General features: G+C 37.4%; 1 protein-coding gene across 5 annotated transcripts in view; it reads right to left on the reverse strand.

Annotated features, from left to right (window-relative positions):
- Window positions 1–696: 696 nt before the first annotated feature.
- The window catches only part of NAA16 (N-alpha-acetyltransferase 16, NatA auxiliary subunit), a 62,211-nt gene continuing 37,010 nt past the window's right edge, over window positions 697–25,897 (reverse strand). For 2 of the 5 annotated variants that reach the window (XM_048295386.1, XM_048295383.1), the window contains 11 exons: window positions 13,082–13,154; window positions 12,674–12,843; window positions 12,159–12,311; window positions 10,127–10,255; window positions 9,373–9,586; window positions 7,407–7,600; window positions 6,581–6,689; window positions 5,978–6,076; window positions 5,254–5,397; window positions 2,720–2,817; window positions 697–2,456 (listed from right to left, as the gene is read on the reverse strand). In XM_048295386.1, coding sequence (XP_048151343.1) covers window positions 2,256–2,456; window positions 2,720–2,817; window positions 5,254–5,397; window positions 5,978–6,076; window positions 6,581–6,689; window positions 7,407–7,600; window positions 9,373–9,586; window positions 10,127–10,255; window positions 12,159–12,311; window positions 12,674–12,843; window positions 13,082–13,154 — 1,584 coding nt within the window. In that variant the 3' untranslated portion in view covers window positions 697–2,255. Of the gene's footprint in view, window positions 2,457–2,719; window positions 2,818–5,253; window positions 5,398–5,977; window positions 6,077–6,580; window positions 6,690–7,406; window positions 7,601–9,372; window positions 9,587–10,126; window positions 10,256–12,158; window positions 12,312–12,673; window positions 12,844–13,081; window positions 13,155–21,338; window positions 21,511–25,897 lie in introns of those variants that run through there. The other 3 variants (XM_048295384.1, XM_048295387.1, XR_007201778.1) reach the window with 3 other exon arrangements.

The raw sequence follows: 25,897 nt of genomic DNA on the forward strand, positions 1-25,897 counted from the left end.
TCCCCTGCCTGTCTGATGAACTCATTAACCACCAGAAACCAAAGCAGTCAAAACAAGTATCTCTATCATCCCTTCTCTCTGAACGATCTAATGCTACCAGGCTTGCTGGGATAAATGAGGTCCTGCATTCTGCCTGCAGCCTTGTGCTGCATTTGCGTATTTTCCTTCTGCCTGGACACCTAAAGGCAGCAGCAGGCTGTTAGGGTACACTGCACGCCCTGCCCATCTGCTACAAAGATGAATTTTGGAGATCAGATTGCCAAGCACTTGTTACCCCAAGAAGTTCACATCTGCAATGACAGCCCTTAAAGACCATCTGGTTCCAACACCCCTGCCATGGGCAGGGACACTTACACTCTAGACCAGGGTGCTCAGAGCTCCATCCAACCTGGCCTTGAACACTGCCAGCTGGGGCACCCACAGCTTCTCTGGGCAACCTGTACAAGTGCCTCACCACCCTCATAGTAAAGAATTGCTTCCTGTTACCTGATCTAGACCTACTTGACTGCAGTCTGAAGCCATTACTTTTTATAGATACACATCTCAATCTGCTAAGTAGTCATTATTTTTTTCTTAACTACTTACAGAGTTAACGTTGGAACAGTGATGTTCCAACTCAATAGAAAAAGAACCCTAATGAGAATGATGGACTGAAGTCTGATACCCATAAATATGCAAAAATTCCAAACCAAAGGCAAGTGTGTACAAAATAATTTATTACAGCATAACATATGTTGCCAATATTTTACAGTGAATTTTCCATTCAACAATTTTTTAATCTAAACAGATGACACACAAAGGAGAATTTTAATTAGAACAGTTTATTTGTCTTAATAAAATCCCCTCTTCATGAACTGGTATTTGCCTTTGAGGGGCTAGTTAATATTACTGAAATTATTTACATTGCAGTGAAATAAAAACAAACCAAGATTGAATAATTCCATTACAGTTTCCAGAAAACAGATTTTCTGTACAAGCCACAGTATAATTATGTTTTGATAGCAGTTCTTATAGAATGTAAAGCTGTCATGTGATATGTAGCCATTTTGTCTAGCAATGCTATGCTTTAAATAGGTATATTAGATTTAAACTTCCATTTTGATGTGTTGTATATCGAATAGTTAATGCACCAGAATACAAAGTAAGAAAAAGGTTATGATTCATAGTCAGCCTCTTTGTGCTCCCTTAAACAGCTTTAAAATGTAAAACATACTTCTCACACACTGTTTTGCCTTGCAGCACCTACAGCAATAGTATTTAGGCAGGAGAAGTTCTGGAGTATTGGCCGTAAGTAGACAACTAAGACCTTTAATGGAGTGAGGGTTTTATGATGTAGAGAAAAACTGTATTCCCCATTACTGTACCTTCTGCATTTGCCCAAAACTGGAGCAGCTTTTATCAACCTAAGTGTCAACAGGTGAACAGATGGGGAGAAACCAGAAGAGGTAGGGGGAGACGGAACAAAGGACAAACAACCGTATTCAAATTCATTGTGTCTTCTTAGGGAATTGCTTCAGGATACTAAAACTTTAGAATGTTAAACTGACCATAAAAAAAGGAAATAATAGCTATGGAACACAAGGTAGATGATATAGTTTTCAAAAAGTCTTAGATATTTGTTGTTTTGTTTTTTTTACACAAACCTAATCTTCATATCTGTCAACACTGGTTCCATATAAGACACACACCTGACAAAAACATGCAACTCCCCCAATGCTTTCATTGTTGCTGTGTTTCAAAAGAAACCAAACTGACCAAAGATTAAAAAAGAAATCCAACCAAAACAACCCAGAAAAAAACCCTAAAGAACAGTAAAGACAGAGAGGGCAATTCAAGCAGCACTTCAGTCTTAATCTGCTAAAAACTCTCAAATGATAATTTATTAACGAGATATGTTCACATATATCTGCATATGTAACAACACTTAAGTGAAAGCAGTCTTTAATATCTGTATTCTTGTGAGGGAGGGCTGATGAATTATTAAAAGACTTAAACCTGTACAAATATAAACATAAAAAATGCTGATTAAAGATGTTTACATAAATACTGGCAGTTTTCATTGGGAGGAAAAAAACCCTAATAGCATACTCCATTTAACTATCCAAATATTTTGTTTTAGATACCTGTTAAAGATATTAAAATACAACCTGGAAAAGTAACCCTGATCTGTATCCAACCAGCATGTAATGAGAGTCAGAGTTTCATACACGTGTGCATGTAGGTATACACACATACAGGGGCTTGCACACACTACTTCAGATTTCATTGGACAGCAAATCATGGTTAATGGCTGTGTGATTCACAGATGCAAGGCTGCTGTTGTCGTCGTTTGCGGCAGGCATGAAGGCAGATGTAAAAGGGAACAGTTTATGACATGCTGCTTGATATTCTTCACACTGAGCGTGGCAGCTTCCAAAACTGCCATCAAGCAATGCCTCAAAAACCTTTGTTAATGTCTAAAGAAACAAAAGTAACAGTTAATAAAAGTAATTTACAATTGTTTTATTACTAAAGGTACATACTGTTAAACAATACTAGTCTGAACAAACAGGTTTCTCTGTTGGTATTCACGTGTCTTTTACTTACAGGAAAAATTTGGAACTTTGTTCTTTCAAATATTAATTTATCATGATAATTAAGCATGCACATTATCCTGCATTAAATTACATACTATTTAAGATCCCACACATTTGGGGGCTTTATATACTGCATCTTTTACCTTCACATTTTTGTCTCTCATGTTTTTATCCAATCTAGTTGCAACAGCAATTGCTTTTTCTTGTCTTGATTTGTCCAGGAAATACATCATCTTTGCACCTTATCACAAGACAAAACCCACAATGTTTAGTTTTCCTAAATGCCATACTGCATATACGGACACACAGAACCTGAAAACTTACACATAAATGTGAACTAGACTTCTTACAAGTTTTAATAAACCATATCTTCCTCCTTTATTTGTAACTGAAAACTAATAAAACTAAAGCCATTTTGAAATTTATTAGAAGCATAAGGATTGCATAATACAGGAGACCTGTTCCTCCAAAAGTGACATGCCTTAGTTGACTGACAGGTCTTCAGTCAAGAAAAATATCAGAGTACATTGATGAGAAACCCTTCAAATCAGCACACTAAATGAAATCCATCCAACAAATGTAGAAGTGAGTAATTCTCAGAGACACACTGAATTCTCTTCAGAAGTACTGGAGGTAAGTGAACACCAGTTAACTGTGGAACACAGCCCAGTAAAGTTCAGGCCAGTCCATATGGCAGAATGCACAGCCATGGCTGCTCACCCAGAGCTAAGGACACAGCTTGGCTACAAGGAAAGTGCAGCGCAAGTTTGGTGCTTCGCCTGGACCAGCCTACACTGGTGGAAAGGAAAACACTGCATTATGTAACCATACAGCTTCTCAGACCACAAACCATTTACCAAAACCCGTCTGGGCATCTCCGCAACATTCTGCTCCTTCTACCATAGCTGCCTTAATTTAAAATCTCATCTTAATGAATGTGTTGGCATTTCACTTTCCTCTGCTACTTCCTTTTGCCCAAATACAAAGTCCAGACCCACCCCACTATGTAACCTACTGCAAAAACCAAAAAGCTTAGTCATTTTGCTGGAAAAGTTAAAACCCCACATTCTGGATGTTTTGTCTTTTGTTTTTGCTCAACTAATTTCCCCAATTATTAGTTTTCCCAATGAAATGAAGTTTTCTAGTTCTTACTGCTTTTTGTAGGCTTCAGAATATAAATTGCTAGATTCAATGTAGAGCCATTATTGCCCAAAACACTTCTATTAGCCTAGTCACTTTTGCTTAAAGTTAGGGAGGCTACGGTAGAGAAATTGGAAAGAGGTTAGAAGTCTGCTTATAGTTTTTTTATTAGTAATTTTAAGCTGAGAAAACACTCATTTGTACTCTCAGACTTAGGTTTTAGGTTTTCAGACCTTGGATTTGCAAACTTAAATAAAAGTCAACTGTTCAAGAAACTTAAAAGTTGTACAGTAGGAAGTCAATTGCCTCAAACCTGTTCCAGCATAAACAGAAGACTGACACACAGCTGAAGTCCTAAAGCTACCAAGAACCTACCCAGGGACTGTACTGTATTCCATAACACTGTAGGACCAGAAAATAAGACTGTAAAGCAGCCAGTGAGATGCTCAACAATTTGAAGAGTGGAAGAACACATCTCTAAGAATTGGGAGCAACTGGCTGCTGAGATACCTGTACTTGGCTTCTCAAATCTTGAGCCTGCTTGCAGAAAAGGGGTGCAAGTAATTCTCTCAAAATGCTGTCTTGAAACACAGACCTCATAGGATGCAACAGAAGTTTGTGATATTCTACCTAACCTTCTTTTAGGAGAGATGAACAATCCTCTGAAGTTAACTTTTTCCAGTTATTCTGGACAGACCCTGGGTAACTTTCAAAGACCAGGTAAGGTTAGCACTAAGTACTTAAAGTGCCTGATAAAACTACACTTACTTTTGTTTCTTAACTGCTGGAAATGGATTTTGTTTTTTCAACCAGCTTATCAAGTCACACCAATTTTTATTCCACAACTTTCTGTACTTATTTAATTCCAACTTCCTTTGACTTAGCTCCAGCAGCTACTTGTGGCTCTTCTATATAGTGTCTGAGTGTCATATTTCAATATTTTCACTGCTGACCATAAAGCAGAAAAACAAAGGCTACATAACAAGTTCATCATGGGACTTCTATTGATGCTGTTGCTACATGACAAAGTTGTGAGTAGGAACAGAGACATTCTGGCTGAAAAAAAACCAGGGAAAAGCACTTGCTAATAGATATGGGATTTTGTTTTATATTTTATAACATTTTAAAAAGTAGAAGCTGTAGTAGGAAGGATGACAGTGCCTCAGTACTTGAATATCTATGGTGATTTGACTGCACTTTTTGACAGTAAAGAGCAAGTTCCTTATGCATCTAATAAAAAAGAGAAGTACATTTAAAAAAAATGGTAAAATCAGACAAACGCCCCTCACACCCCAGCATAAACATGCAATTTTCTGGCTCATTGGAATTTATGTATGAATTCACAGAATGGTTTGGATTGGAAGGAACCCTAAAGATCATCTAGTTCCACATGCCCTGCCATTGGCAGGGACACCTTACACTGGACCAGGTTGCCCAAAGTCCCATCCAACCTGGCCTTGCAGACTGCAGATAAAGATTCTGGATTTACATCACTTATATCATCTCCTTTTCAAGAGCATAAAAAAGTTAAACAAACCTGACAGCTGGTGCTGGATGGAGGTAGCATTGTGTTTGAGAAATTCCTCATTAAAACTCTCCAAGTTTTTATTAATAAAGATTTTCTGCATTTCTTGAGTTAGGACCTTGCTCACAATTTCTGGGAGGTTACTGTGGTCAGATACTAGAAGAGGGAAGGGGGGGAGAAGCAAAAAAAAAAACAACCACATTTAAACAACTCTAGAAAACACTGAAAACCACAGACATCACTGCTAAAAGTGCCAGTTTTAAAATGAGTGCACAGAAACACATCTCAGATCAAAATGTGTCAACACAAACATTGCTGATGCATTTACAGATGAAACATTCATAAAGGGTGCTCTGTCATGTAAACTTGCTATTACTTGCTAAACCACACACATTGTTTCAGTCAGAATCTCTCTCCTGTATTTGCCACTTATTTTTTTAAAGCTTAAGGTTGTCCAGGATCCTTAGAACATTCACTTTTCTGTGAAATCTAGCCAAAATGAGTTGTTGGGTCCACCTGGTGGATTAATGGAGGAAGGAATTTAATACATACACAGTACACCGGGTAGCACAGCCTGTGTTTTCTTTGGTATTGCCATGGAAAAAACCAAACCATTTGTTTTCTTTTTTTGTATCAGTTTGTGTTTCAAGAGTATAAATCTCAAAAATATGTAACTATGTCCTCATAGAATGTAACTTCTTGTATCTTTATAATTACATACTTCCTACACACATACCAGCTTTAGAGAATTTAATCAAGCACTCGTGTAGCCATGGGTTATTACTGTTAATAGCAAAAGCTCTTTTGACAGACTGTAACATCAACAGAAACTTTCCTGTGGGAAGGAGAAAAAACAAATGTTAGGAAACCAAGACTGAGAATACAGAACTTTTTCTCTTCATTATCAATTACTGTTTTCTTTAGTAAATCTAGTACAAATATTAGAAACATCAGTTTTCAGAAATAGAAAGTTTATTTTCCCATTCAAATTGCATAATAAAACAGAAGTTCTTGCTGCTCTTACTCTGGCAACACTGCACAGATGTTACCATCTATTTGACTTTGGTTTCCTCTAGATAATTAAAGATCACACCACAAATACCTTTCCACAGTATTTAGAGTACATACTACAACATAGTCTGCTCTTACGGTTTTTTTTCGTTTAAGGGTGACTAAACAAAAACACTATTTACCCTATTATTACTGGATATGATGCAAACCTCAGCTTCAGTCAGATAAGTATTTATACCAGATAATTTTCCACTACACTTGGATAACACAGGCTGCACTGAAGGATTAAAATTTTGTAGAGCAAAAATAAAATTAAGCAGTACTTTACCTTTTCTAAAGTATATTTCAAATGCTAATAAATGTGTTTCTATATCATCTCCAATAAGATTCTTAAGTGGTATAAGGAACTTAATGGCTTCTTCTAATGGATTTTCTACCTGTTTTAATAAAAGAACAGTGAAATTTACTGCTTAAAATAAATGTCAAATACAATGATAGTTTCTGTTATTCACAGCATTTAAATAATCAGAGGTCAAAGGTGAACTGAAGCTAGCTTTCTGAATTAAACTGCACTACAACATTTTTATTTAAACAGCAAGATTTTTAAAAGTGTTTACTCATCATTTCATGTTGACAATGACAGCATCATTGCTAACTCTGGCACTGCTTGTGTACTCAGTACTGCAATTTGGCATTTAGGAAACAATTAAATACAACCACCTTAGACAACAAGCTTGAAGTTACTATGATAAAGGAGGTAGTTCTTTGTGTATAGAGAAATACTGGATCATGTCTTCAAACTTTGTAAACTGCAGTAATTTCTGTTATTTTTTCCTCTATTTACTCTATAAAACCAGATTTCTTCAGGCAAAACACATTTTTTTGTTCAGTATCTATTTTAATGACCTATAGCCTATGGTTTGGAAAAAATCCTGAAATTTAAGGAAAGTAACAATATTAATGTAAAACTTGGATTTATTGAGGAAAAATACTTCTCTTTAGTGTAAAAAGAGGTACATTACAAAAAGGTACCTCTGCATGCAAAAATGATTTTATAAAAGCACCTAGATTCTTTCAGGAGAATCTGATAGCAAACCCATATTATAGGCTTTTTATGATAATCATATGAGTTTAACACGAAAGACCATGCTAACCCTTTCCAGTTTTTCAGGAACCAGCTCCTCCCTGGGTCCACTAGTTTCCTCCTCCTCTTCATCTCTCTTTTTCTTTTGATTTTTTTGCTGTCGTTCTCTTTCTGCATGCTTTCTTTCTTCTTCAAGTTTTGCTTTCTTCTGTGCTCTTCTTTGCTTACTAAGCATTTTCTTCAATTCTTTGGCTGAGAGATTTTCTACAGATTAAAGTAACAGACAACATATTAAAAAAGTCTTTAATTAAAAATCTTGTTTCTCTCTAACAACTCAGACACGTCATTATGCTTGTCCCCATCTCAAAATGGCCAACTTTTACAGCGATTTCCATAACTACCAACACTACACAGGCCAACATTGCTGCTGGATTACTATTTACAGCCTAACACAACATTTGATCTTGCATATTTTCTCTTACATGGCTATTACAGAAACCTCAATGATTTCAAAGGTTAGCTACATGAAGTTGTTACACCTGTCACAGGTTTTACCTTAGAAAATGAACAATGGTAATAATAAGACTAAGCTCTCATATTGACTGTAGCTCAGCTTGCTTCTAATGCCATCTAGAAACATCCAGATGGATTTACACTCCATCTGAAAACATGCTGAACTTGCTATTTTTCATTAAAATGTCTGACTAATATACAGCCATGACAATTGCATTGGTTTCATACAAATGCCATGGGATAGCTAAACAGAAATGATCATTTAGCCAGAATAATCCTGCAGCTTCCAGTCTGTTTACTGCGGTGTTTCACTAAGAATAGGACTTTTGCTAAATGCAGCAAGGCACAGAAAAATAGGCTCCCAAGGGACTAACACATCTTTTTTGTGGCTATGGCACCATGATCTCTCATGGTCATGATGCCCCATTGTGACACAGGGAAGCAAGTGTTCTTTTTACCCCAGCCACACAGTGCTGCCTTCTCCCACAGATAAGCCTACTGAATCCCAATGAACAGCAGGCAAATGAACTAACATGACTTCTTAGATGCCACCCACCTTTGTATCTATGATACATTGCTATCCTCTGTGACAGATCCTCTGTCACACACTGATCTTACATTATATACAGAAACAAATTAAGGTTGGAGAGAAAAAAGATACAAGTTCAGCTGTTCAAATATGCCTCTTTTTATATGTACTTCAGTATGCATAGGCAGGTATAGAAAAACTTATTATCCACCTCTGAATAAAGGTAAGACTGTATTTACAATATTAAGTGGCATTTTTGATTTAGCTTCCCTTTTCCCCCATGTCAAGTATTTTTCCCTTTGCAAAAAGCCAGACAATAATTTCACTGCTTTAGTCAACAGCCACTGCAATGCTGATAGTAGCTGTAAATCCACTAAAGGAGAGGCAACTATTTATCTTAAAATAAAAAAATATCTTAAATAATCTGCTACTGAATCCTCAGATTTCCAAACCACACCCCACTGGCATCCAAAGAAAGTCTGTTTTCCATTTAATGCTAGTTTTAAATAATTTTCTAAATGTATTAATATTGCTAATACATTTATCCATGTATTCTTTGGTCCTCAAGTTATGTGAAAAGTGATAAAACTTAAGGCAGTAATAACTAGTATTACCATGTAATAAAGTAAATACACTAGACCAAAATTAAATTCTTACGATTCAGACTGCTTTTTCACAAAACTTATCCATTGCTTCATAATTCATTAGTTAGTAATATTTATCTAATGGCTGACCTGAATCTAGTTTTAATGTTCTGAAATGCCACTCCTCCTCAAGTACTCCAACTACACCTAGATTCATTCACGTTCTTGTTCTACAAAGTAAAGGGGTGTGAACAGAGAGAACTGTAGTGTGTTACCTATGATCTCTCTTCAGTTCTTGTGACAGAAAAGAGGAAAAACTTGTGTTCTATTTACTCTGTAACATATAACTTACTTAGCTTAAGCTTTTACATGTGTCATAGACATATGAGCCTTCATTAAAGTGTAGATACCTGAATTCACTTCTTGCTCTTTGCTTTCATTGGTAAGAGGATTATCATGGAGCTTCAAGTAGATTTTGATTGCTGATCGGGCAGCCTTGAAGTAGAAGGCATGTTTCCTGAGCACATCTTCCAATCTCAGAAGGTCTACATAGGCACGAAGAGTCATCTTTCTCATGCAGTATGTGTGGAAGTCAAACTGATCATCTGTTATCTCAAAAAAATGCTTAAAAAAAAAAGAACACAATATACTCATCCTTTATTTAGTCTATTCTTTTATTAGACAGAGGTGAATAAAGTTACAACTGATACTATTTACAGGCAATATTTAACAGGTATAGAAATATATTTTAAATACTGACTCTTAAGAGAAACTATCGGTAGGGAAAAATCTCAGTTAAAGCCTATAATGTGATTATTCAATTAGTGACTTAGGCACTCTAAAAGCCAACTGATTGTGACTGTTCTGATTAGAAACACAACTGTCAAAAGTCAGCATAAAGTTAATGTATGAATAGCTCATAGTTAGGAGACATTGTATTTTATACTAAAACCTTTTCACTTCAGTAATAATCTTTCACATAATAGCTGGAGAAGACATCTCCTGTTACAATAAATGATCAAATATTAGCCTGTTTTTAAAAGCCATTATACCAGAAGTTTTATATGCCTAGCAAACAAAACTGCGCTGATTACATCAACAAATACTTTCATTTGTGTATGAGAAATAGTGGGGAAGCAATGGGTGGTGTTTGCACCTACTTACCCTTTCTACTTCATGACATTTTTTCAAGGCATCACCATACTTCCCTAGCCGTTGATAAGCTGCGGCGCATTCCGTCTGGAACCACATACACTGCATCTCATTAAGGTTCTCCATAGCAGAAGTTCCTTCCTGAAATAAGTGTCATTATTGCTATTGTAATTTACCAGCTGCATCTTTCAACTATGCCTGGTTCCAGGCCATTAGAAGCAAACAATCAATCCTTCAACTTACTTGGAATACAACAGGAAATGACAAACACCCAGTGACTGAGAAAAATACTTGTGGTTTTCTATGTGCCCCCAGATAGAAAGAAATAGATTGAAATTATTAAAAAAAATCCAATTATCTGAAGATTAATGTCTCAACAGGCTTTCAAGATTAACTCATGCTTGCACACACAGTCTCACTTCTACAATCTGGGGGCAGAAAACAACACTATTTTTAAAAATTCTTTAAGTTCAGCAAACAATTTCAGCTGGTTTTCCCCATCATGTAAGTGGCATCCACCAGTCTAAAACTCCACCAATATAGTCACTGCTTTATCATGCACTATGAATAATTACACGTTCCTTGGAACTTTTTTGTTTAAATAAGTGAAGTTAGATTTATACTTGATATTTTCAAAAGAAAAAAAATCCTAGGATTGAGACTTAGTAGTTTTAATGCTCTAGACTGAGAATAAGTGAACTGGAAGAACATTCCACATAACATTAATATTAGTCATCAGGTTTTCAGAACAGTCTTTATAGCAGAAAAATGACCCAGTTACACTCACAACATTTAATTACTGAGGATAAGATTTATCCTGTCTTTCCAGATATCTATGATAAAGTTCTTTCTTGCATTAACACTTCTGATAAGAGAAAATGATGAGTTTTAGTAATCCAGTTTTCAGTCATTACTAGAAATATCTAGAAAGCTTGAATCCAATTTCAAGCGTTATCACACCTAAAATTAAAAAGAATAAAGGAGCCTAATTTGTTTATATGCTCCAGGATATCCCACGAAGTCATCTTCATGTTCAGTTACATAAATCGTATGAAAATCTGGTATTTAAGAATCCAAATTTTGTTCCATGTCAAAAATATATAATTTAAAGTGCTTATCCCATCTTTTAAGGATAGACTTTGCTTTAACAAAATTTTTGTGTGTAATACTAGCTTAAAGAAATTAAATGTTCAAGTCTAAATTAATTTATGTTAATGCTAAATCATAATGAATATAGTATACATTCCTGCGCAGTTAGATCAGATAGTACTAAAGGGAAACAACAAGGTAGTCATCAGATTAATTTCAAAAGTGGTATTTTGAAGTATGGCAATAAAAAATACTCCTGGACAACTACCTTTGAACTACCATTTTTTCCAGTATTTACTGGGTCTGCACAGCTGGAATACTGCATCTGTCTCTGGGGCCCCCAGCACAAGAGGGATATGGGCTTGTTACAGCAGATTCAGAGAAAGGCCATGAAAACTCAAAAGGCTAGAACACCTGTCCTGTGACAAAAGGCTGAGAGAGTTGGGGTTCATCCTGGAGAAGAGCAGGCAGGCTCCAGGGAGACCTTACAGCAGCATGCCAGTATATAAAGGAAGTTCGTAAGACAGGCAAGAAGAGACTTTTCACCAGTCAGTAGCAACAGCAGAAGGAGCAACAGTTTTAAGCTAAAAGAGGGTAGCTTTACACTGGATATAAGGAAAAAAATCTTTACTGCGAGGATGTGGCAATATGCTGGATCGTACATACCCAGGAAAGTTGTGGATGCCCTGTCCCTGTAAGTGTTCAAGACTGGGTTGGATGCAGCTTTGAGCAACCTGAGTTAGACAAAGATGTCCATACCCATGGCAGTGGCATTGGACTACTCCATCTTTAAAACGCCCTTGCCACTACAAACCATTCTATGTAGTTCCTTACCACCAGGCGTAAGAGCATTATAATAAAAATGGATATTAATAAAAGACATTTGATCAAAAATTATGAGTGAAAAACCACCAGAGGCAAGCAGAACACCTCTTAACTAAAGTAATATACTTGCCCTTGTGAATTTAGAACACATCTCCTCTGCATCCTTCACCATATTTGCTCGCAGCATGTATTTAGCACATTTAGAATTGATAAATCTGTCTGCAGTATCCAAAGACTGTGCTTCATCCATCCATTTGGCAGCTTCCTTGATGTTACCTACATGCTGTTAGGAAGAAATTAAATAGTTAACTTTCAGTAGAAGCCCACTGTTGACCATCTCCTGAAATCTGTATTTGTTGCTGGTATTTCTCCATCAGAACTAAAAGCTAGTGTTATTCTAACTCCTCCCACTCCCAGATTTTTTTCACCATTACAATTCACTGTAAGTTGTAACTGGCTTTGCAAAACCCAGAGAAAAGGGTTTTCATTTTCTTCCTGACAAAACAGTGCCCAAAAAGAAACCCACATGAAAACTGATGCCCATAACCACTGCAAACTGAAATATTACCCACACATTCACACCAGTTTGATGGGTTGATTTTTTTTATACACGAGGTACTCCACATGTCCAAATTCCCCTTTTACCTTGTAAATTTTTGCTTTTAAATAGAATAGTTCTATTAATGTTGGAGTGCTTGCAATTGCAGCATTAATGTAATCCAAGGCCAAAGAACACTGGCCAAGTTTGTCAAAGTGCTGTGCCAGGAAATACCGAACCCAAAGCAGTGTTGTTGGGGGCTCTTTCTCTCCATTTTCTGCAACAAAATGGGAAAGGTTACAATAACCAGTAAAGCTGAAGACTGCATTTGAAAAATGAACACAAAAACAAAGCTTGACAAACTCAGCAAATATTTCCTGTAATGAATCCATTTACTAGAAAATATAGTAACTATTTTTTTTGCAAAAAGTATCAGCACTTTAACAGTTCTTGATAACTTCCACGAACAGTATTAGCAGTTACAGGGTAATTAACGTAAGACCACAGAAACTTACCACATGTACTAAAAAGGTCACAAGTTTTCAAAGAGGCTTCATAACCAGTAACAAGTTCCTGGATTGTAGAAACCTACATGTAAAAAACAGTATGTGCTTAAGTTTTGCTTTACTATCATTTTAACAGAAACTAATACACTGAAAAGAATACTCGAGCAAACTAGAGAAACTATACAAAAATAACTACTTGATTTGGAAAAAAATTGGACATATCTTCACATAATTTACTTCCCCTTTCACAGATATTTTTGATCACCCATTTTAACTAGTGATGTGGCAGAGAAACGGGTTAATCTCAGGCAGCTTACAGTAGAAGGTGTTCAAGTACACATGATTAATATCTTCAGTAAAAATTCCAAAATATAACTTAATTTATGCTATTTATTTTTAAGCATTGAAACTGAGCCAATTACAAAAAGGTGCTTTGAAAAAGAGAATGCAAGAACGTCCCATAACAATGGAGAAACAGCAGAAACTTCTGTGGTTTTTTGGCAGGTTGCTCTGTACTATTAATGATTTCTGTTTTGTTTGAAAGGCATTGCTGCCTAGAATGAAGGTTCCATCTTTTGACAAAAATCTGTACATTGACTTCCTGAAGGCTAGTACTTTCTGAAACCAGACACTGTCAACAATATTGGTTTTCATTCCTAGGTTTAAGACTCAAAATTCAGTCATACAGTTTTTAACTCACACTATACAAGTCTGACATTTACAGTAAGGACAAACGTTAGTATCTGTGCATTTCATGACAACTATTCCAGGTCCATGGCTCACAAATGCCACCTAGTATTTCTAAACCTTTTATGCAATGCTCAACCTTCATTTGAAACATGCCTGCCATATCCAGCAAGTAACCAACTAGCCACTTTATGTAACAAGAACAACATTACAGTAAGAAATATGATCTATGTATATACACCCAAAACACAGAAGGGACTTAAACATGAGACCTGACTGTAAGCATAGCAGGGAAATGGCTACATCCATCATTAGGTGAAATCTCTAGATGGCAAAAACTGAAAACTTCAATGGTTAAAAGTAAGATGATCCTAATTTAAAAAGCTGGTTGCAAGAGTAAAATAGAATTGTAGGGAGACAGCAAAATTTTTAAAAAGCACAAATTGACAGTGCATGCATCCATTTCAAGATATACTTTGGGAGAGAAGGGAGAAGGGAATAAACCTTGGTCTAGAAGATCAAAGTATACAATTTGAAGGACACCACTTTATTTAACCTAATTCAGCACAACCAGCAAAAATGGCAAACACTATTTCAAAGAGAGCAGAGAAAGCGACGCGCCCAAGTCACACACAGCCACTGTAAATATCTCAAAAGTGTAATAAAATTTATAAACATACACATTCTGGAAAGCCCTGAGCAAATCTCATAAGAAATGAGTTTTGGTAGCAAAATCTCATAAAATACAATAAAATGTTACTGGACTTCAAATAACTACAAAGTGATAATGGAATGTGAAGAAGTCACAAGTAAATGGACGAAGGCAAACAAGTTGTTCTCTGGCCTGCCTCAGACATCTGTTCACTGAAAGCAATCAACACTCTCAGAAAATATTTGAAGATTCTCCTCTCTAAAAAAAGTTTAAAAGCAGAAGCATCTGCTTCAGGTAGCATGGTTGCAGTGTGTATATGCAACTGTGTAGGTGTTATTTCCTTGCTGATTTTCACTGCAATTTCCAAGTATCCCGAAGTTATCCTCATCTGGCTGCTAGTAACCTCATTATCAGTGAATTGTGTGTAAAGAGAGAAAGTCTGCTTCATTTCTTGAACAAGCACAGCCCACCACCAAACTCTACATATAAATGTTTCTATTACTGCACACTCAGGAGCATGGCTTCATATCTGGACAAAGACCATGCTACAACCAAAAAGAATGGCATCACCACCCCTGAGCCACACATGCCTGGTCCCTGCTTTGGCTAAGTGCTAGTGACAGTATCCAGGGTTATGAGTGATTTCCTCCCAGTTCCCCCGCGGTGCACCAATGCCCAATTACTCATTTCATCAGCAGTGGGCACTGGCAGTGGACAGACCTGGGACATCCTCATACGAGGGTCTTCCATCAGCTGACATGAACAGTGAAATCAAATACTCTGAATCTTGAGGAGATGGAGAATACCAAGATATAAAAGATGCCAAGTTCTTCCACATTCAGAAGTCTGCAGTGGTTTTGGCTTTTGCAGTTCAAGAAAATAATTGTCATTCTGGAAGCTACTATGAACATTACACTTGGAAACAAGTATTCAGTGAAAGCAACAGCTGAGAAAATGCAAACGAGACATTATTACAGATATACTTAATGAAAAATCACAGTATCTTTTCCCCTTACTTTTCATGCTTATGCTTCAGTCTCTTGCTAGTAATTCAGGAAAATAATCCCAGGTTTGTCTGCTGCTTTAGGGAGCAAATTATCTGGAAATATAAACCGTAATTTCTGTGTCCACATTAACTGCAAATTTAGTTGCAAAATCTGTCTCTTGGATTTGCTATTATCTGTATTCTAGAGTCATCACTGCCATCTTAAAGGCAGTAATATTTTACTATTTCTAAAAGCTACAGCATTCTTCATAATTTTATAATTTCCAAAAATTGCGCTGAGGTATCTGGAAATACCATGATATTGACCACAAGCTAATTTCAAACAGAATTATTCTAGGAAAACAGTGTGTTTGTTCTCTTGCCATTGAATTGAAAAAACTTGAAGGTATCACAAAAGAGTCACTGAAGTCATCAACAAATCTCTAATTTCATTACAAAAAGACTGAATTAATTCCTGGGGTCACCAGTTTCAGAAGCCTCTTAATCAGAATTCAAACCTCAAACCTTTTCACAGGTCACTACCTACACCTTTTATTTCATTACAGAAGAACAATGAGCTGAGCAGCAAGAATCCAAGAAGGAGGAAATGGGCTTTAGCCTTCCTCATTTACACGAGCAAGTGAAGTGCTCATTTTTCCTCCTATACCCTAAAGATTAAAATTGTACATGCTCATAAACCACTATATATTCTTGTCAAGTGCAGTAATTCTGAAAGTTAAAAAGCATCTTTCACACTTGGTACTACTTGAAGCAAAGACTCCACAAAGGCTGCACTGCTCTTCCATTCCTGTGCAGTTTATTTCCATTGGAAACGACATTTTTAAAGTAAACTTTGAATAAATGCCTTAAAATGAATAGTTGAGAAATACAGACTGGAATAAATATAATGCACACACACCTTAATTTCTTTTTAAATTGTAAGTAGCAAGAATGCAATTCACTCCAATTCTGAATTACTTTTTTCTCTGTGAGCACGAGTTTGTAATTATCTGATTACACCGAGATATATTTTGTGTCCTCTTTTGTAATGGACAGGCTAAGGGAAAGTGCCTATTTTCCAGGTAAACAATGATGACTAGAATTCTTCTATCACCTTCTGCAGCTATCATAGTGGCACCTACGGGCTCATCATGAAATGGAAATCTGTGCTACATGCTATGCCATACACCACTGACCCCTGCTACAGAAATTTTTCCTAAGACAAAGAGAAAAAGAGGCCTATCAAAGGTAAGAACAGTAGGCAAGAACTACAGTATCCGAAATTTTAGTTTGATTTTTTTCTATATTCCATGTAGTAGTAAGTTGAATGAAATGACAAAAGAATAAAAGTCAGAACAGCGATACAAAAAGATTAAGAAATATCCATAACAAAGGCACGGTGAAATACATAATGGGAGGTGAACTCAACAGCCTACTACCACAAAGCAAGGATGCAAATTTTTCAAGTAAAAGGCTTAAATTTTCTGGTGCATTTATGGAAGCTAAATTACTACATTGATTCCACATCCTATTACTACATCAGTTGGGTAAAATATTTCATAATAGGCTTCTGTTTCAATGACAATCTTCCAAACACCAATACAGTATTTCCTTCAATGAAACAACTGCAAGGAACTGAATTACTGTAATGTACTATAAAGTGGTTAGACTGTGTCAATATTCTTTTTTAAAAAAAGACTTCAGCCTGTTAATTTATCCGTTACGAATGCTACATTTCAGTATTTTTGTTTCAGTTGCTCCTAACAGAATTCAGTAAGAAGTTACCAGCACTTCCAGTGCAAACACAAGTCAAAAGCCACCGTATACAGGCAGTTTGGGAAGCAATTTGTGTTGACATTTGGCACAGGTTTGAATCCCTGCCTTTTGATTTCCTGAGGACATGTTTAATATTATCTGCTCCGTTCTCAATGCCAAATGACCAAATGGGAAACTTTACATACTGGTACTGAGATGTTGAGTTCGTGACACCACTTTTCCAGCACAGCAGAAGCAGCATCCACTAGACTTGTCACCCTTATGTCTATTCGAGAAATTGACAAATAGCTGTACTTTTCAGAATATCCAAACTCTCTATATCTAGATATATCATCTAGATAACTCCATATTGACAGATTGAGATATCCAGAAACCATCTGCAAATGGCTTTGCTACACAGTACCCAAAGGAAACTGCTACTGTGCAACTTCAAAATAGGCAGGCCTCATCATCAAGGAAAGACTGGATACCTAGAGACCAAATGACAAACTGCCTTTTAACAGCAGTTGAGTCTTGTCCTTGTGCCAGAAAACCACATTGACATTAATAACAGAAAGTCCTTGTGACCAAATTAGGAATATCTTTCACAACACAAAGAAACATCTAGTACATGCCCTGAACCAATACTCTAAATGCCTCATGGGAAATGGAGAAGCAACAATAAAAACAGTCCACAAGAGTACTATGTCAATACTTGAAGTCTTTGCTACAACAATATTTTATCTAAGAGAGTGATAAGAAGGTGCATAAAGCAGTATCAAATATCACATCATGCAGAAGTGGTATAAATATGCCCTGAAAAATATTTATGAGCTTAGTACCAAATAAATTAAGACTGCAAAAATATAATGCAGTTGCTGGCTCAGAGTTCTGGAGAAGGCCTTTGATGACAACATTTTGAACAGGGTTTGCAGCTGGTCTGTGGCACGCACTTAACACCAAACCAAGCCTTTCTTGAGCTGTCTCCAGTATCAGTCCATTTCTGAGACAGTGGTAAATCATCCACACACACAAAGCCAGCCAACACAACAGAGCTGAAAGCTGAACCTACAAAACAATGAAGATTTCCACTATAATAAGATGGTTCCTTGTTTCACTTTTGATTCTATGCTCTCCACACCATTCTAAACAGAACCTTCCCCAGAAACAGCGCAGCACTAAAAAACACTCTGACACAATGATAGCACAAACAAGAATGTCTCCTGTTGCTCACAGAGACACTTTCATAGCCTTCCTGAAAAGGGTTACTTGATTGCTTGTGATGGATGAGCCAGACATACAGCCTGGCAAGGAACTTGTACTCCCTTCTTGAGAAGGGTCTCTAAAGACACCATGATGGAGGATCCCAGGTTCAGACCCAGTTCAGCTCTGCCCATGTGGTGAATTTGCAATCTGAAGTTCCCATCCCTGCAAATGCTGATGCTTAGATCTGAACTTTCAGGCCTGCAAAAATACTTAAGAATGGTAGCAGAGGCACACTTCTGATAATCTCTTGTATCTAGCATGGCCCCATCACATGATTAATGGCATTTCAGTCCAGGGCATTTTGACCATACCTTTCTGGATGGAAAAGGGAAGGAAGTTTCAAATAAAGAAGCTGCCAATAGACTCAAAAACAGCTCATAAATTCAATTAACTACACGAAGAGAAAAGGGCAGGAGGAAAGGGCAGCTACACTTTAGAAAAAGTCTTCTACTACAGCCTAATAAAGACAAGAAGCATCTTTGTCTATAGCCAAGAGGTGACTGGCATGAATTGAGACCTGCTTTTTATCCAGACAAAGAAAAAAACATGCCAAGCACACAAGCCAGCTGGCACACCTGCCCTGCACAAAAGGTTTTGAGTTCAGGCTCTTCCAATGTAATCCACACAGGAAGGTGTTTATGGGCAGCCACCTAGAAAATTGCATTTCCTGTTACTTACTATAATTTTATGTAAATTAATATCGAAGATCACAGCATCTATAAGCTCAGACAGTTCAGAGAAGAACCAAAAAATTCTGCAGCAAGGCTCAGACTGGTAGATTTTTTTTTTTTACAGCAACATTTCTCCATTATTTAAAAAATGTCCCATCTACCTGCTTTGAAACATAAGATATTAACATTCAGATTTATCAGTGTAAAATAGAAAAGGCATAGGGTATGCAAATGACTGAATATTTCCATTTTTAATCATGGCAGCTGTACACTAACTTAGTTGCAACTGCTTCCTTTGTTCTCACTTGAAAAGTTTCTGCTCCACAACTTTTTATACAGCAGACACAGATTTCCCTCACCCAATGAGGTATGAACAAGCCCACAGAGAATATTCAAATAAATTACTCCAATTGTGAAAGCCCAGTCAGCCTCATACAGACAACTTCCATCGTTTATATGTTAGTAGATGGCTAACATCTGAATGCAGTAAAAAAATCACAAATAAAAAATATTGTACAACCCTCACACCATGAAAATAAAACCAGGAAAACAGGAAAGACAGCCTTTTACTTGACACAAGTCACCTTAAATTTCTTATCTTTGACATATATAGATGTCAAGGACATAGCTTTACTGTTTTGTGTAACATCCACTGAAAGTGTTGCTTTAAAACTAGCAGCAATTCACATGTAGGTACAGCTGTTTTTAAATTTATTCAACTGAGCCAACAATAATCACTTTTGCTTCCCCGAGAAAACCATTTCTAAATGTGTGCATATGCTCACGTTACACAGGGGAAGACAAAAATCTGTAATCTGCAGTAGAAGACACATCCCATGGTATCATGGTTAGTCACCAACTTCAGCATTTCTCAGTGTGTGGTGGCTAAGCACACTTTTACTCCCAGGAATTGTGCCACAGAGCTACCAGCTTATAATGACTGGCTAACCATAAAGCAGTAATTTTGCACTACTATATGTAAAGCTGCTGCTGTCCATCGCTGGTAGCACTGCTAACAGCTAATCTAGAAATAAAACAAGTGATACTTTTTCTAGGGTCAATAGTACAAATGATCACACAGGCTGTCTGAAACACTGAATTCCAGATGAAAAAACTTCCTCCATTTATCTGAGTGAGTCTAGTTTGCATTTGTCATTCAAAAAGCAGATTGTAACAGGTATTCTGTATGCTTGCTCTGCTGAAGCAACATGCCCTTAAAAATAATGCTGTGTACAAGCATAATCAATTGGAAAGTTTATAGCAGCTGTAGTACAATACAAATACAAATTCAAAGCAAACCAATACTCTAAGATAACACTGTGGTCACCACACAACTAATTTCGTGAGAAACTGGTTTTCTGAAAGCTTTTGGACAAGTCTGGGGACTGCACCAAAGAAAGCAAATAATTTCACATGAGGAAAACATCAGCAGGAGCAACTGTGAGCAGAGATACCTAGAGCATTTCTTGTGGGTCTCCGAATGGGTTATTTGGAGCAGTTAATCCCAATACAGATCACTCCAACTAAAAAAGCTCTCTTGAAAAAGTAGTTTGTAAATCAGCTGCTACACCTGTCAGCTCTTGGCTTACATGTTACCTCACAGACTTAAACTGTCGGCCCTCAGCATGTTTTACACTCCCCATTCTCACTGCAGAGCAGAAGCACCACATCCTTGCTGTAACTCTTGCTGTACCTACAACGATGTTTTTCATCCTTCTCCCTCCTCTACTTATTTTACAGTTTCCTTACTCCTCCTTATGATCCAGTTGTACAGTACAAATGCTATCTTTCACTGTGAACATACCAGTTGTTAGCCAGATCCTGGCTAAGTCCACTTACCAGATCATCCCTCCTGGAATTTTAACTCAAAGACGCTACTTCCTAACACTTGAAGTGATGGAGTTAGTATGAACAAAAGGCTGTCCTTGGTTAATCTTACAGAGATACTACTTCTTAAAATGCAGTTTCCTAACAGAACTAATGTTTTTACTGCCTTATGTAATCCACCAATAATCTGCAGAGGACATCTAACTAAAAAAAAACCAAACAAACAAAAAAAACAAAACAAAACAAAACAAAAAAACCAATAAAAAAAAAAACACAAACCAAACCAAAAACCAACCAAACAAAAAAACCCAAACAACCAACAGTGGCAACTTGCTTTATATTCCTTTAGCTTTCCACATTAAGGAAGAAATATGCCTTCTTTCCAGAAAGGTTAAAGAAAGATCTTCACTGAAGACAGCCTACCTTCCTGTGTAGACAGTCTTACACCTTTTTTTGAGACTGTTGTTTCTGATGTTTCTTCCAGCCAGACATTTTCTCTCATCCAGTATTTCCTCACAGTCTCCATGATTTTAGATACTCAGAAAAAGGGCACATGTGCACTAATGTCGAGCTTCAATGGAATCAACCAATGCACCTGCAACACAATCGACGTAAACCTTGATGTTGACTAATTGAAGATCTTCACTCTTTGGATTTTTTATCTCATGGATATAGAGATCAGCATGTATGGGGAACCAAAGAGGATTTCTGAGCATTGATCAAGTACAAAGAGAATTTTCTGTGGAGGAGGTGAGGGTAGCACTCCGAGATCCATTTCTTGTGAGGAAGAGTAACAAATAACGCTGTTCACAGATATTTCAAATACATCTGGATTGTATCTTACAGAATGTGAAAATTACTACATCTCATGTAATTGCTTATACTTCAGGTTATTAACTTCCAGCAGAAACATTCTGCCAAGAGCCACAGTTACATTCACTCTGAACAGTAACTTTGCATAAACAACAAAACTCAAAATAATGAAGTGGCACTCCTAAATGCTAGTTTTTGCTCCCAAACATACAAAGCCTCCAGCTTCTTCCTGACAGAGTAAGAATTATACCAACTGCGCAAATTTTATTCAAGCGGAAAGATATCAGTAGGATAACTGTCATTTAAATATGTACTCTCTTGTAGCAAGTACTCTTGCTAATCAGAAACTAAAAAAGACTGATAAAAAGATTTAATAATCCTCCATGTTATACAGTAGGCTTTTTAAATGAAAGGTTTCGCATAACTCAAGGATACTCAAGGAAAATGGCTATACTTTGCTGATACCAATATTTTAATAATAACAAACTTCAGATACTAAAGCACTAAGCAAAGTATAGAAGCTACAAAACCACTTGTAGCATAAAAGTAAAGCCTAGCAGCTAGATAGTAAATCTCTCCCTGCACAGGAGACTAAGACACCCATATCACAGTACTTAAATTTACACAAAAACTGTATTGTGTTGAGACATTTTCCTTGTAAATGCTCCATGTTTCTTAGCATAAAGAAACCCCATATATACAGTCACATTTCAAAACCTTTCATTCACATCGTAGTAGTTTAAGTGATTATTCCAAAAAGTCTCCACAAATCATGAAAATTAAATTGTTCACGCCATTACAGAAATATCAACCATACGTAAAACACCTATTATATTTGTATTTTTTAAAGCTGTGTTTTAAGTAACATTTCAAAGTTGTAGAGGAAAGTGGGTTATCTTGTTAATAAAACCCCCAAAACACAACCACAGAAGTTTCTTTATGTTGGATGAAGTTCTTTTATTACAGCCTCTCTGCTGTCCTCCCACGTCTCTCTTCCTTAGAATTAATTCACTGCAGTTAGTCACCTACAAGTCTTATACTACGTAGTCCTTGGTTAAAAGTCACAAATACCAGAAATTCACTTTAAAACACATTACCTCCAAGTATGTTTATGAATTGATGATGCCAAAACCTTAGTATTTTATGGCAAGATCAAGAATATCAAGTGAATAAATCTCCAAAGGCAATATGAGAACTACGTGTTTTAAATGTTCTTAAGAAACTACTTTTTTCAGAAATAACTACAGTTCTTCAAAACACACTATCATCACCGGCCCCACTACACACAAGCACCTCTCATAGTATGTGATCTTTTTATAAATCATGTCTGTGGACTTTCCAAATGAGGACAGCCAGTATTATTTTTTATTTACCCACGTTTAATCCATCCATCTTTTCAAGTGTGGCACTGCAGAAATGGTTTGTTGAGCAGCTCCCACTCTTAGCTTAAAAGCACACCATGCTAAGAAAAAACTGAGTACAAATTTAAAGCTGTACAGACTCAGACACTGGTACTCAAACACTTGCACTATTCTTTCAGCAAAAATGGCAGGGTGGAATGGACAATTGGGAATGTGAAGTACACAGTCCACAAGTCAGGGCTCATATATAATCCATTCTGAATTGCATGAGAGATTCATAAATCAGTTCCCTAAGAATATCATCTGCTGGAGTCCTACAAATTCTGTGTCTCTTATTCTCCCCTTCAATATACACAGTACAGAAAGAGCAAGAACTTTTCTGGCACAGAATTTCTATGTATTAAAACACCAAGATGAGGATGACAGCTCATAGGACTTGTGTTATCACCTCCCATAAAGCAAGCTATTTTTGGGTTAAAGGCCACCTTCTCTTTAAACATATGCCATTGTAGTTGTCACTGTAGATCACAGTAATGCACCAGGTACTGGGAATAGCAGATATAAGTAGCAGTTGTTAAAAATTGAAGTCCTGGTCTCCAAAGCACAGCACCTCATTTATAACCTCTCATATGGCATCGTCAAGCCTTAGACAATCATGCCACTGAGCAGCTCCCAACAGCTGGGCATTTACACAGCACATCAAGGGTAGGGACAACAGCACACTGACCCCACCAGTGTCACACCAATAGTCCCTGCTGCTTAATGTTACCAACAGCAGCAGGTTTGCTAGAACAAACTGACTCCACCAGCAGAAACCTACTCAAAGGGAACACGAACTATTCGGCCTGAGAAACCAATCTGGATGGAATTACAACTTCACCAGAATTTTATCAGTATTTTGTCCTCCACTTTTCCTTCGCCATCTAGATAGGACAAACTCATCTTCAGTGAGCATCTACATCAACAGCCCGGCCAAACCATTGCTGATTTCTAAGCTGGAAGTATTCTTTACACAGCTCTTTTTCTCTAATTGAGACTACAAGCAGATGATCACTGACAAAACACCAAATGCACAACACTCTCTATTAGAATTTGCACTGTGAAATTTTGCAGAAATAAAGACAGATGCCATATGTGCCACTTTGAGAGCTCCAAAATCAAGACTGATGAAGATGGAAACAATCATATGTGCTCTGTAGATCACATCCTCAGCCAAACCCCACTGCACTCTTGAATAAACAACCTGTTCTTTGGCAAGTACCTACCCTGAAGCAGCAGTTTCACATGCTTCCCATGACTTGTGGTGAACCATGCATTTACTCACGTTTAACCTAATCCTAAGGGAGTCTGCAGTTACTCAGCTATGATTTGAAGTTAATCCATTTCTAAAAGGCAGATTCTGTGACAAGTTTTTCCCTTTGTGAACAGCCTGAAGCAAGAAATTCTAGGAAGTGATTAGGACAGCTCTGCTGGCAAATGGATATAAAAATCACAACTGAAGATTCCAAATTACAGTATGTGGATTTGAGATCTCAGTGCTTCTGCATACAGGCATCCACATATATCAGCACCTTTACAGCACTGTTTGCTGTAGTGTCTTAGTGCTCCCAGGCTTACATGAAATGCAACTTGCCCAGGCACTGCAGTACCAGTTCAGATGAGCTTGCCTGCTAGCAAGTAAATGGCTACAAGCTGGCCCTGGACTTGAAGGTGAAGTGAAAAGATGAAGAAGCATGAAGGTTTGAAGAGACCTCTACAGACTGCCTAGTCCAAGCCCTTGTTACACAACAGGGTCAGCTAAAGCAGATTATTCCTGGCCATGGCCAGTCACATTTTGACCATCTCCAAGGCGGCAACTCTACTACATCTCAACAACATCTATGACAAAAGTGTCTTTTCTTTAGCTCAAATATTCTCTTGTATTTTAATTTGTGCATATAATACCTTGTCTCTGGGCACCAATGAGAAGCATCTGCCTGTCTTTTTTCACTCTTGCCTTCAGTTAGTTACATACACAAGATCCCATCTGAGCCTTCTTTTCTCCAGTGTGAACAACCCAAATTCTTACCCTCTCTTCGTATGCCAGACACTCCAGTCCCTTCATCAGCTTCAAAGCCTTTCTCTGGGCTCTTCCTGGTGTGTACAGCTCTTGTACCAGGGCACCCAGAACTAGACTCAGCACTCCTGGTGCATCTCACCAGGGCTGAGAGAAAAGACGATCACCTCCTTCAACCTCACAGTAGTGCTTTCATTAATACAGCCCAGGATGCCATTGACGTTCTTTGCCACCGGGTACACTGATGGCTCATGTTCAGTCTGCTGACTACCACAACCCCCAGGGTCTTTTCTGCAAAGCTGCTTTCCAACTGGTCAGGCCCCAGCCTATACTAGAGCATGGGCTTAGCCTTCCTAAGGTTCAGGACCCAGCTATTTCCCTTTGTTAAACTTCCTCTCAGCTCATTCCCTAGCCCATCAAGGCCTCTCAATAGCAGCACAATCCTCTCATGGATCAGCCACTCCTCCGGTTTTGTATCATCCACAAGGTTCTTGAAGGATACACTGTCCCATCAACTAAGTCATTAACAAAGATGTTCCCCCCTACTGGCCCCAGTGTTACCTACCTAGGGACACCAGCTGGAGTTCATGCAGCTGATGACAACACTGAGCCTGGCAGCTCAGTCAGTTTTCAGTACAAATTACTGTCTACTAAGGTGTACTTCAACATGTTGTCTATGTTACCACAGATGGTGTCAAAAGCCTTGCTTATACACAGGACCAACTGCTGTCCCCATGTATGCTGAGATAGTA

Source organism: Corvus hawaiiensis, chromosome 2 (genome assembly GCF_020740725.1).
Source record: "Corvus hawaiiensis isolate bCorHaw1 chromosome 2, bCorHaw1.pri.cur, whole genome shotgun sequence".
NCBI lineage: Eukaryota > Metazoa > Chordata > Aves > Passeriformes > Corvidae > Corvus > Corvus hawaiiensis.